This window comes from Poecile atricapillus, chromosome 2 (assembly GCF_030490865.1).
Source record: "Poecile atricapillus isolate bPoeAtr1 chromosome 2, bPoeAtr1.hap1, whole genome shotgun sequence".
In the NCBI taxonomy this organism is placed as follows: domain Eukaryota; kingdom Metazoa; phylum Chordata; class Aves; order Passeriformes; family Paridae; genus Poecile; species Poecile atricapillus.
The window spans coordinates 21,658,095-21,671,841 of record NC_081250.1 but is presented as its reverse complement, the minus strand read 5'-3'; the positions used below and the strand labels follow the sequence as shown (position 1 = coordinate 21,671,841).

Sequence of the window (13,747 nt, the reverse complement as noted above, 5' to 3'; positions counted from 1 at the left end):
AAACATTTTTGCTGCACAGAGGTTATTACACTGAAAACACAGTAAGTCAGTAAATACATCCAGTAGACTAGTTTTCAGAGATATCTTTGAGATGACGGCCATAGAAATCTACAGTACACATTCACGTTTTTCACTACTAACTCACTTAGCACTAACGTAAAGTGATAGAAAAGGCAGAAAATAACACAACCTAGTTATACAGTAAAGATAAAGCACACAACACTTTGAAATTACTTCAGGTTTTAAATCAGCTTGGATATACCCGAGATCAAATCCCAAGTACTGTTGCTGAACACTTTCCATGTCCTACAATTTCTGTACTACGCATACATACTTAGCTGATCTGATAAAAAAGATGCTTGCAGGAAATATACCTGAAAAATATGTGGTCAGAAATGAAAACAAGAAACCACACATATGACTACAAGACACTGCTTCGTCTCCACAGCACAGAATGGTCAAGAACGGAAAAATTCCAAACATCTATATGAGAAAAAAATGGCTCCTGAAATGATTCACCTTGCTTTAAAGATTATCAAACACACATACATTTGTACACTAATTTGTAAAATCCCTTTCAAGACTATAGGTTTTATTTGGACCTTCAAATACATTGTCTCTGTATCCCCCTCAAAGTAACACTTAATCTCTGCTGTATTGTAAAACTATGAAAAAGCTTATTCCTGAGAAGAAATACAAGAGTAATTAGTCACTCATCTCTTTTTCTGTTCTTCTCTCTTCCCTTTTCAAGATTTTTAACTGTCCTGTCCAGTAGGATCATATCATCCCAGCAGGGATGCTGCACAGTTTACTTCAATGCCATGAAGGACACATGCCTTATATCCTCCTCATTACTATTTTTGGTCTACTCCACATTCTCAGTGCACCCAGCACTTGTAGAAAGTACCAGGTATACTGCCCATGTAGTGTTACACAGTACAGGGAAATAGCTCTCCACTTTTAACAGCTAAAGGCAATCCCTTAAACAGCTAATATGGCTTGCTCAAACTCTCTCATCCTTAGGGCAATTCAGACTGCTTTTACTGTCAACAGTGGCCTATTCCAGACTGATACTTATTGCCAGTACATGTAGATGTAAGGTAGTGCCATAGCATATTATGTTACCTTTTTTTGGAACTGTTTTGGTGCCATATGTACCAGGTCTTCTGTATCACATCAACAGATGCATATATTCAAGCAGCATTTACAGACCTCTGTTGTGTGAGCTGGCTTGTTTCTGCCAATCTCATTTTACTACTAAGAAAATAGCCGTATGTAAAATATTCTTAAGAATATAAGCAACTGGGCTAAAAAAGTGTTTTTATGGGGAAAGTAATCAGTTTTCTGCCTGACTTCTTGGTCTGGCTCACTAAGGGACCCTGTGAAGGCCACAGCCAGGGAAGGTAAGCACAAAGTCAAAATTGGGCAGTAGGGAGAGAATAAAAATCTGTAGCAAACTACACTGAGTTTAAGAAATGTCATGGAGATTTTCATTACAACTGGACAATGTCATGAGTAATCTGTTTTCTAATAAAAGTAAACTTTATACGTTATAACATAAAGTAAGTACTTTTTTTTATTCTTCTTTCCTCACCCAGTACTTCCAAAGGAAGGTGAAGATTAAGAACTGTTGCCATGGCCTTAAGAAAGTAAAATTCTCTATACTTAAACTCTCAAATCTGGATCATCCGTTTAACTACACTGCCATGCGATTATCCTGACAACTTTGATACAATCAAGCTATTTATCTTACCACCGATAAACAGATCAAATATGTTCTGCCAGTTTCAAAACACTTTATACAACCCACTGCAACCACCAGTCTGCTCTTAGTCTATTCCTACTGACACAAAGTAAGCATTCAGAATCTATTAGGCAATTCCATCAATAAAATACAATTTCTTTCAAGCCCCATGGTGTAGAATACATACCCTCTTAAAATCTGAAGTGTCATGGTACATTTCTTACCTCAATTTCTCTTTCATTATTTATTTTTTTTTTAAATTACATGCAGTCAACTAGCTTATTACCGAAACACTCTCTGTTTGCAACACAATCCACCAGTTCCCGCCTTTTCTGTAATTTTAACTCTGCAAACTTAGAAAACCATACTAGCAATTACAAGGGGAAGACTGAAACAAAAATTTAGCTATTTGAATTTCTCCATTTCTCACTTGAAATGATTTTTTACTTGCAAATTCCATTTGCCAGCCTGTCAAGGCTTCTTCTCTGTACTGCCTGTCCTGAATAAAAGACTGTGAAGCAAAAGAATGTTGACAAAAAAAAAATTAAAATTACTTTTGCACAAATATTGCTGAAGCTGGAGGAGAAGGAGAAAAGAGAGCAATTTCCCTGCAGAGTCAAGCTGCTAAGTACCCATAATCACTCCAAAAATCTTTGTCACAATGTGACAAACCCTCTTTCTACCATACTGTGCACCATTTTTTTCCTTCTCTGACAGAACCACAGCAGGTAGTAATTGTGCTACTCAAATGTCAGCCTACACGCAGTATTGTTCACAAAGCTTGGTTATGAATTTTAAAAAGTATGAAAATGAGTAGATTGTCATATTAGACATCTATATTTAGATGATTATGATGTTCTTCATAATCCTCAAATCATTTCAGAAACTGTAGACAGAACTGAGAAACTAGAAGACACTTCCAAAGTTCTCTTCTAGTAACTGTTACTGCTAAAGCACACTGTTCTGAGCAAAGCAGCTTCCTCTAGAACAATTGGAAAATGCAAACAGACATTATCTGGAATTAGAACACCTGACTTGATACAAGAAGAAAACCAACAATTGACCTTTCTCAAAAGCAATCTAATCCAGGATATTCCAGCAGAAAAACCATCTTCACTAAAGGGGTGGGGCAATAGAATGAAAGGATCTAAAAACAGTATCTGGAAAAGAAGGCAACAAAACCAAGGAAGGGAGAAAGACATGGGGGCAGCACCAGATTTGCTCTTTAGCTCCTACTGAAGCAGATAACATAATTGTCTTTTAGGCTCCTAGAACACAGTCTTATCACAAAGCAGAAAAGCAGACAGAGCTCAGCACCGTGGCAACATTCACTTGCTTAATTACCAGCCCAGAAGGCTTCCAACAAGATCATTGGAAACATGTTTCACAGTAATAGTTGCTTTCACTTTTACATAGTAATGCAGAAAATACGGAAGGTAACAGCAACAGGCCAGACACACAAAGAAAGCAAATGCTTTCATTCAGCATCAAGGAGTTCGTACAGATGCACATTGGTTTCGTACAAACAAATGCTCATGGCAAAATCATCACCAGTAAGGAAGTTAATTAATGTACCTTTCAGTCGATGACTAAGAATCTGTTCCAGAATGGCTGCAAAATTATTAAATTCAGGGGAAGTATCATCGATAGTTTCAAAACAGGAACGGTCAATCAGAGTCTTGACTGAAAACCTAGAGCAAAAATATAGGACAATAATAAATTATATTAATTATTAGTGGTCCTCTATAGCAGGGCAGTAGATTGTATAAACCGAAAGAGCAAGGAACCAGAATCCACCTTGATGATTTCAAGTTCAGTCAGAGCAACAGGAACACACAAAACATTCAGATATACCATGAAAGTGCAATTGTCATTGTTGGTCTTAGGCATAAAGCCTTAAAAACAGAAAGAAAGCAAAAATCCCCACTCCTTTCACATAGAAATGAGCTAATTATTTTTCTCTTCTCTAAACTATTATAATGATGTTGTAGAAAAACAAGTACTCAAAAGCATCCAACATCAGTTTCTCTTTGTAATCCTAAACATAACCATTTTTTGCTTGACATTTTGTCAGTGCTCCTTTTGTTCCCAAAATCCATGTCCAATAATCAGAAATACAAACTTTATCCTATTATGAGAACACTCTAATTTCATCCTAATGCAAAAATAACCTAGACCTATTATAAAACAATGATTTTTTATGCATTCTTAACTCTGCATTCACTTAAGCTAATTTCCCTGTGAATGGGGTAATCCTTATTCACCACTATATTACTTCATTATTATGCTAGAAAAGCTTTCAATTTCAGTGATCTAACACTTAAATTGGAAAGGCTGAATCAAGTCACTGTACAAAGCAGATAAGATGTAACTAGCCAACTGTCCAGTTTGCTGTGCTTAGTTACACCTACATTTATACAAACTTTTATTCTTATTCAGAGGATAGTTTAAACCCCAACAAATGTAACAAAAAAATATTTTTCTTTAGCCTTCCTAATCTTAATCATCATCCATTTTTATTTTCCTTTCTGCAACTTGTTCTTCCAGTTTTCAGTTTCAAGACAAATTTCACACATTCTCAAACTCAAAAGTATTAAATCTGAAGTATTGATTATGTTTTTTTGCAACGATCTTATTTATATTAAAAGAGCCATGCAACAGCCTGAGAAGATAATTTTCACAACACCCAAATGTCAACACTGTCAACTCAGGATGTTCTCACTGCCTGCTCCTCCCAGATCATACACTTGAGCGAGCACTGGCTTCCTCAGTTTTGCCAGTTCTACTTTTTATGGTGCTCACTACGAACTGTTCTAGATTTTCTAGTACTGGAAAGGAGAGGAGAAGTGACTCTTACATATGGATACATTCATTAAAAATATGCTTCACAGCATCTCAACATCAGTACTTCTATGGCACGGCTGAAGAATCAGCACATTATAGGCATAGGCAGGAATGAAGCTCCTTACACTGGCTCTGTTTTGAAATGCTCTGTAGTACATAAGTAACTGCCTCCTTAGTGGAGTCAGCACAGCCTTCTGATGAACAAAACTAATATGCTCAAACTAAATTGACACATAGCTCAAGAGTATACACTCAATTTTGTTTTACTCAGTAAACTTCTGAATCAAGACTCCCTATTTTACCTTTCCTGCAAGCTTCTATTGTTGTAATGTTTTTTTGCAGAACAGGAATTAGGAGTGAATTAGGGTGGAGGAGGAAGCTTCTCCTGCAGTGCCAAATTATGAGTCAGTTTTGAACTCCTCCACGTTTTTAACCAATTTTGAGTGAGAGACATGCATGCCCACCAGTTAACTGGTATTGACTCCTCTAATGGCAGAACTTATTGCTTCCTCAAAGCTACACGAGAGCTGAGAAATTTTTGATTAAAAAAACCCCTTCATTTTGAAAAACAAATACCTATAGCAATGCCATGACTAAGCTAATATTAACTGTAACAAGACAAGTCCTCCCACACCATGTAGGTCTGAAAAAGATATGGTGCAGCATATCACTCACAGATCCATACACGAGATAGACAGTGAGTTAGCAGTGTGATGTACTGCTCTGAATACAGGAATATCATCTTAAAACTCAGAGATATGATCATCCATAAACTGCAAAATCAAGTAGAGTACAATATAAAGCTATGTCTATTTTTCCTGTATTCAATGTCATACTGGAGAGTGCACTAATTAACATTGTATGGAATACCTAATTAGAAATGGAGCTGTATTCGAGAAGAAACACTTAAGAGCAATTTTACAAACACTTCTAAAAATCAGAGATAAGTTTTGATTTCTTTTAATTTTAAAGCATTCTGCAACTCAACTGAAGAAAAAAATATCTAATATTTCAGGAAACAATTTTTTTTTAATATACCTAGGGTCTGGTTTTAAAAGACAGTCTAAGAACTCATCATCAAAATGGTGTTAAGTGCTCATATTACTGCCATAATATCAAAAATATTAATTTTCATCTGTCTATTCTTCCCTTTCAGCAAAACCCTAAACCTTTGTCGTCAAGTTTGGTTAAATTTGCTTTTAGGAGAATTTACAGGGACGGCAAGGATGTACTTACTTCCATAGACCTGGAAGATAACAGCACTACCAAGCAGAATTTGATTCACTAGAAATATTTTTTTGAGATTTAAAAAAAAACCCTCTTTGGCAAGTACTTGTGTGTTATCTTTTTTTCTCCAAATACTACAAAGAGGCAAACATATATTTAAGTGCAAGTTAAAAGTCATGAGCACATTTTGCATATTAGATATTCACACTTCACCATGTTTACCATGTATACTGGAAAAAGGATTAAGGTTATAAAGAAGTTATGCCTTTGAAAAGCGGTTACACTGTAAGCACTAAGTAAGCAATTCTCCTCAGCCATTGAAGTTGTTTCCAGTGTATGGGCCCCAGATCAGAAAGTCCATGGCCTTGCACAGTTATGTGGAGCCACATGGAGACTGAAAGTCAAGAAACAAAACGTCAGGTCTAAAGTATACAAGAGCTGTGAAGAAAAAAAAAAAGCTAGAGCTGCTTCCTTGGTTCCCTGTATTTCTCCCATCTTCACAGAATCCCTGAAGTTGGATAAGACCTTGATGATTCATGGAGTCCAACCGTTAACAATGCCAAGTCCACCACTAAACCACGTCCTCAAGTGCCACATCCACACTTTTTTGGAACACTTCTGGGAATGGTGATCCTACCACTTCCCTGGGCATTCTGTTCCAATACCCGCCCACCCCCTCCCCAGAGAAATTTCTCTGAATGCCCAATCTAAACCTCCCTGCTGCAACTTGAAGCTTTTTCCTCTTGTCCTGTCACTTCCTACTTGGGAAAAGAGCCCAAGCACCACCTCACTCCATCTCTTCTCCACTGGGCTGCCACAGCAGCACTGCACTCCGGAGCAACAGTCTGCTTACACATCATGGGTTAACTTCTAAACGGACTGTAAGAGCAGCTGAGTAATGTAGCTTCTGCTGCTATAATACCTGTTGCTTCAAGACTTTTTTAAAAAATTAATTTTATCCAACATTTCCCATTGTGTTACTGCAACAACTTTTACTCTCCAACTTTTGCTGGGTTTTTTTAATACAGTAACTGCCACTGAAGAGATTCCAGTATCAGTGTTTCTAAATGACCTCCATAAACTCTGATGGTTTTGGATTATTATACATTTTTGTCTGTCACAAACCTACTCTTGCTTGAGCCAGAAAGAAGATGCAGAAACAGCAGCATTCTCCAACCTTAAATAGACCTTCTGAATTATGTAAGATGGAGACATTCTTGAATAAGAAAGATTTAAACCAATCTTTTCAGGATAGCTTCTTCTGCTGTTTTGCAAGATGTGTAAGAAGGTATCCCAAGTTTCTTGAATAACTCCAAACCAAAACCAAAACTTTTGTGGATACATTCCATATCTATAGGCTTACTCCCAAAACAGCAACAAGCCTCTAACCAAAAGAAAAAAGCAGGAAATTAGACTGCTGTATGAATCTGTCCCTTTTCCTTGTCAGATTCTGCATTTCCTTCTACGTTTTCAAATGAATGAAAGTATTTTGTCATGATTATTTAGCTTGCAATTTGGAAAGTGTCATTAAAATACTATTTTAAAGAATTCAAACTATTACTACAGAAAAATCCCTAAGATTATGATACAATACGCCTTATACTAAACATGGCTAGGTCATGAAACCAGACAGTTCAGCTAAGGCTCAATGTCACTGCAACAGGTTTTACGTGAATTAGCAAAACCACTGTTTTAAAAACTTATTTCCTAATAGTTGTTGAACTCTGTGCTAACATTCTGCATTTAAGCTACAAACACCACTTCCAAAGTCTGTCTCAGTTGTTCTGTATATGGATCTTTGATCTATGAATCCTATTGAAGACTAGATTAAAACAAGTTGGACAATCTATAACTAGTAAAAAATCTCAGTGCCACTTACTGGAAAATGGAAGGGACCAAACTTAAGGGAAAACAGGTAAGGAGAGAGACTAAGCTTAGAACATGCATTATGTACTCAAACAAAAAAAAGTCCTAAGAATTATTCCAATTTAAATCATGGCTGTGCAGTTACAAAAACACAGCCACGCACTTTCACATGCAATTGGTTTATGGAACTTAAGTATCTAATGTCACTTTCCATGGCTACAGTAACATTCAACATTTCAGTGGAAAAAAACTATTCCTTCCAAAACTGTAAATATAAGAAATTATCCACATCTGCAAGAGGAGTTAGATATCATCACTCTAAGAAAAGATGAAAACCCTAAAGGCTGGTATAACTAATGAGGAAAAATATGCTAAACTGGAGCTTTGACAAAAACAATTCATTAAATTATCAGAGACTGTTAATAGATGGTAACTCAGAAGAGTATCTTCCTAGTGATCTTTCCCCTTCACTGAGGAGCAGGCCATACCATATAAATGTGATTGAATTGAGCTAATTTTTACCAGAACAATTTCTTATTTTCAAAGAATTCTGATTGGAAAGGACTATTATTTTACTCTTTTCAACACTAAGTTGGCTATTACTAACAAATAACACTTTTCTAAAATAGAAAATGTGTAGTAACTACAGTAAAACACAAAAATATTTTAAATATTTATTTTTACATTGGCAAAATAAAAAAATACATAAATGTACATACATCATAATATTGCAAATCCTTTTCCCTCAACATCCTTTCCAAATTTTAATGTGTATTCACAAACTGAGAACTTCAGGTTTTGTGAAGATAAAGCAAAAGTAAGTCACTTTACTGTAAATAATAAAAATACACAATCTTAAGCACTTTCTGCAGTAGCTCTCTGATTTTTATGTGTGTAACTGAATTCCCTCAGATTTCTAAGCGTTTTTAAATACATTACACCATCATTTCAACTTCAGGACAAGGGCATCAAATAAAGCAAAAAAACAATGTAACAGCACAGAGTACAGAAGAGTTCTTCTCAAGTGGGAGGTAGAAAAACATAAAAAATTCTGTAGAATACAATATATTCCTTTCAAAAGAACAGTCTATATCCTGTACAATTGTGTCATTACTTGATAAAACTGGTGTTTTCCTGGGCACACAGATTAGAAATATCTCCATATTTGTAACAACAGTGAAATTGAAAACTTCTATTTTTATTATTTAAGCTGCTTCAGCAGGTTTGATAAAAAAACTTTAATTTTTTTTTTTTTTTTTTTTTTTTTTTTTTTGGTTGTTGTGTATCTTTTTCACAGGTAGGAGCGGTGATAAGCATAGAAGTCCAGGAAAAGACAGAATAGTACTGATGCTACTCAAACACAGATACTACGACTTGAAGGAATACTGAAGCAAATTCATGAGATGAATGATACAGTCGCACTTTACTAGTACTAGTAGTTACTTCTACTAACAGTATACCATAAAAGAAAAAAAATGAGAGTGGAAAAGATGAGGTTCTATGGGATTTTAAAAATCCTGCTGCAGCATTAAGTGGTGATGGTACAAAATTATCTAATAGCTGTCCTGGCACTTTAGTAAGATTTGCAAGAACTACAATTATATCACAACCCTCATGAATATGTTGAAGACCTTTCCCAGATAATATTCAAATTACTTTAATAACTTCAAAATTAAGCAATTTAAACAAACGACCGAATGGAGCCATTGTTACCAGCATATCCACATATTTAAAAGTTTGCCATGACGTTACAGATCACTACTGCACACCTGGAAATGCTGCATGAATTCCACAGTGACAGCAGAGGAAACGCTTAAATGGAACGTCATAGGAACTGTTATTAAGCTTGCATAAGCTCAGCACTAAGATGCTTAAAAAAACAAAAACCAAAAAACAAGAAAGAAAGAAATTTGAATACAGTAGCTTTAGTACTGCAGATCTCCTGATCTAGATTTCGTAGATAAAAATATCCCGGAGCGCAGCCTCTTCGGGATGCTCCTGCGGCACCGGCGGGATCGCAGAAGCAGACGGTCCGCGGCCTCCAGAGCGGCTCGAACCTCTTCCCCCGGATCCATCCCATGAACTCCAAACCTCATCACATTAACTCCGAGCCCGACCCGCGGCCGGGCCGCGTCAATGCAAGGGCAGCTACACCAGCTGTTCCCGCACGAGTCCAGCGCTGCCGAGAGCTCATCCTGCCTTGCCTTGCTCCCGCACCGCCTTTCGCCCGAGAACGCAAGCATGGTGCCGAGAAGGAACCTCTCAGTCCCCCGCTTCACAAGGGGCCATCCGACGCTCCGCAGCAGCGGCACTGCCCGGTGAGCCCCTGCCCCTCGCCCGCCGCCCGGACACCTTCCCGCGAACGCTCCCGCAGGAGCTGAGTCAGGATGGATGGAGGAGGCTGCCCTACCCCCGCGGGGGCCGGCACCGGCCTCCCTCCTCCGGACAGGGCTGCGGCGGGGCCGCCACCCGCGCTCCTGCCCCGACCTACCTGTGCGGAGCGGGGACGGGACGGGCCCCGCGGGCTGCGGCGGGAGCCAGGGGGGACGGTCCCCTCGGGCGGGGCAGGCCCGGGGCTCACCTGCACACCGTGATCAAGTTCCGCCTCTCCACCGCGGCGTTGCGGGACGGGACGCTCTTCCTCCGGGCGGAGACGTTGAGCCCCCCTAAGCCGAGGGACGCCATCTCCGCTGGGCAGGGCAGGTGCAGCCGCCGGGGCTGGCGCGGAGCCTTTGTTCCCGGCCTCCCGCTCTCCAGGATGCTGCGCCTGCCGCCGCCGCACGCGGACGAGAAGGAAGCGGATGAGGAGGCCCCCGTGCTTTCCCCGCTCCTCCTCCCGCTGCCCGGTCCCGGAGCGCCCGAGGCAGCGGCGGGTCGGGCGGGGATGCGCGGGGACCCCGCGGCGGGGGCGGCTCGGCCCCCCCGCTCCCGGCAGCCGGGCGGCCACAGCGCCGCAGAGCGCCGGCGCCGCCAGCCAATCAGCGCGCGCGGGGCGCGGCGCCGGCGCCGCCTGGCGGCGCTCCCGTGGGCGGGGGGCGCTCTTCGGGGGCGCGCGCCCCGGCGGAAGCGGGCGGGGGGAGCCGAGCCTGAGGCGGCCGCGGGGGCGGAACCTCGAGGGAGCCCTGCGGCTCTCCAAGCGTCTCTACAATTGTCTGTACAATTGTCCTTTAATTGTTAGCAGGTCTTTCCCTTCTTAGCGCATTGGCGTCTAGCTTGTTAGAACTTCCCTGGCTGTAGCCTTTAGAGGAGTTTGAAATAATTAGAATCATAGAATCACAGAATCATTAAGGCTGGAAAAAACCTCTGAGATCATCGAGTCCAACCTTTGACTGAACACCACCATATCTACTAGGTGCCACCAAGTGCCACGTTGGTTTTTGAACTCCTCCAGGACTAGAGTCCGTCGCTATCCTGGGCGGTCTGTTGCAGTGCTGGACAATGCTTTATGAAATAGGCCATGCTTGTGGGAATTCGGGAATGAGGTGGGAGTACACTTTGCCGCCAAACTACAGCTGGCCCAGCTCTGAACTAAGGCATGCTTGGAAGAGCTCTGGCTATAGGGCTTTGCCTTGGCTACAAGACACAGAATTGCGTGAATTCTGGAAGACAGGATGATTTGGCTGGGTAGTTGGGGAGGTGCGAAACTGTATGGATTAGTTTGATTTGCTTCCTTTATGGGAGGAAGTTCCCTTTCAGCCTAAGAATATAACTTTGTTTGATTTACAAACTTTGTTTGTGATGACGGTGAATGGTGAAATAAATTTTGGCACAACTCTTCATTCTACTGAGTTATGTACATAGTACTCCTAAATGTGTCTGTTAAATTCCAACCTACCCATTCATATTAATGAAACATAAGAATTTCTATTTACTAATGTGAAAAACGAGCTTCACATATTTTTTTTTTATAGAATTTACAGTTTTAATAGAAAGACAATTAGGAGATAAAAATAAAGTATACAGATACGGCCAGGTGTCTGCATTCAGCCAAGAGAGCACACCTTACTAACAAAGGATTGTCCCTTAAAAACAGAATCCTACTACATATTCATAAATTCTCATACATGATTCAAACATTCTCCTTAAGTTTTGGATGTTTCTTTGGTTAGTTTTTGACTCGCCCCCTTCTCAATAAATCAATCTTCTTGGCTCCACCGAGTTCCACATTCCCTGATAACAGAAATGCAGTAAATTCCTCTCCCAGAGCTCTGGTTACTGCTGTCCTCATCTGGACAAGATAATCTAAGAATGGGGGTGTCTCCAACCATCTCCTCTAGTCCCTGGGTTATACAAACAAAAGTAGTCCCCGCTCCAGTACCATGCCATAGCTCAACACCTATGTATATTATACTAGCATTTCTAAGCTTCATCAACAACAGAAATAGAAGGAACCACACTAATACAACAAGGTTTTCTAACCTTATACATATAACATTCATTCTGATATTTGCGAAAATACAGCAATATAATATGTATCTATAACACTGACATGCAAATCCCAACTGGATTATGGTTTCTTTGGAGAATATCCCTTGTAGAAATGAAGCTATTTCTTGACAGTTCCTGACAGTCAAACAAGAACTGCGTCCAGCACAATTATGTTACAATGAAGAGGAATTATGTTGACATAAGAAGACTGAAAAGTAAATTACCATATAGATGGCTATTTTTTCAAATGTAGTAGTATATAAACATTTTTTCATCAGAAGCTCTCATAAATTGATTCAAGTCTTACCACTTACCAAAACTTCCAAGATCATCTATTACTTGATATGTTGTATTCTCACCTCACCCAACATGTAACTGAATAAATTTGACCTTATCTTTGTCTTCGTTGAACTTGATATGACATGGTAAGTAAACTGTTCTGCTTCTCTAAAATAAAGCTTCTTTGCTTGAGTGGATTCTTTTCCCAAGCATCTTACATTCAAATTCACTATAAGGTAGCTCATAATTTTGTTTCTGCCTCTCTTCCTCCCTGCTCCAGAAACATCATAAAGAAGTGGAGGCACAGGTAAATCTGAAGGAGGATATCCTTTCTACACTGGAATCAATAATAATACTTATTTTTTAATTTTAAATGGCTCTACTAGTACAAGACCGAAACAAGCTGTTGTTCCTTACTTGTTCTTTCAGAGTATCAAGGGGAAATGTTGCATGTGTTACTTGCTGCCTCTCAAAAATTAAAACCCTGTCTTCAGGTGTCTTTCTGCTTCTTGGAGGCTTTTTTAAGGCATATTGTTTCTATAGCTTCTGTTAAGAGATTTGTGCAAATTCAGTAAACTTTCAATTGAATTTAAGCTAAGGCTGAAGTAGATTTAATCCTTGCAGATGAGCAATTTCAGCTGAAAGGTTTGTTGTTCTCGAACTGATGATAAACATAGTGGATAATTACTAATATTTAAACAAAAACCCAAAACAAACAAAAAGACCCGAAAAAACCACCACCAAAGAGAAGAAACCAACAAACACCATGAGAACTTTTCTATGTATATCTATGTAAATCAGAGTTTTCTGCTGGACCAAGCCTTAGGTTTCAATATTAACAGGTTTTAGTCCTTAAGTAAATGGATTTCCTTAAAAATTGTTGCTTTCTTTCAAGTATTGTTTATCTTCCACTACCATCTTATCAAAGCAGAAAATGTAAAAAGGTTCTAGAAGACTTCAAAAGAATAAAAAATAATAATTTGAATATCAGCAGCTGCTTTGGAAAGCTCAATAACTTTATCAGGAAATTTAGTCTGGTAAGTCTTGAATTTTTAAAGCCTCTCTGTATGAAAAATAGACTGAGGGAAAATCTTACTCCTTTCAATTAGCCAATGGGAGGAGAGAAGAAGAGGCTTTTCTGAGGAGGGCAGAGCAAACAGACAAGGGGCAATTTCCAGAAGCTGCAACAAAGAACAGAACGTTTCCTGGAAATGGCTAACGTTTTGCCTGTTAATGGGAAGCAGTAAATGTTTTCCTTATTTTGCTTTGCTTGCATATACTGCTTTGCTTCACTTATTAAACTGTCTTTAAGTCGGCTCACAGTTTTTGGTCCTTTTCCAGTACAATTCTCTCTCCTAT

At 39.4% G+C, this 13,747-nt stretch overlaps 1 protein-coding gene across 1 annotated transcript in view; it reads right to left on the bottom strand.

Annotated features, from left to right (window-relative positions):
• RUNDC3B (RUN domain containing 3B) overlaps window positions 1–10,629 on the bottom strand; it is a 50,867-nt gene extending 40,238 nt beyond the window's left edge. Inside the window, exons 1-2 of the mRNA XM_058833466.1 lie at window positions 10,263–10,629; window positions 3,320–3,435 (exon numbers count right to left, since the gene is read on the bottom strand). Coding sequence (XP_058689449.1) covers window positions 3,320–3,435; window positions 10,263–10,366 — 220 coding nt within the window. The 5' untranslated portion in view covers window positions 10,367–10,629. The remainder of the gene's footprint in view (window positions 1–3,319; window positions 3,436–10,262) is intronic.
• Window positions 10,630–13,747: the final 3,118 nt, after the last annotated feature.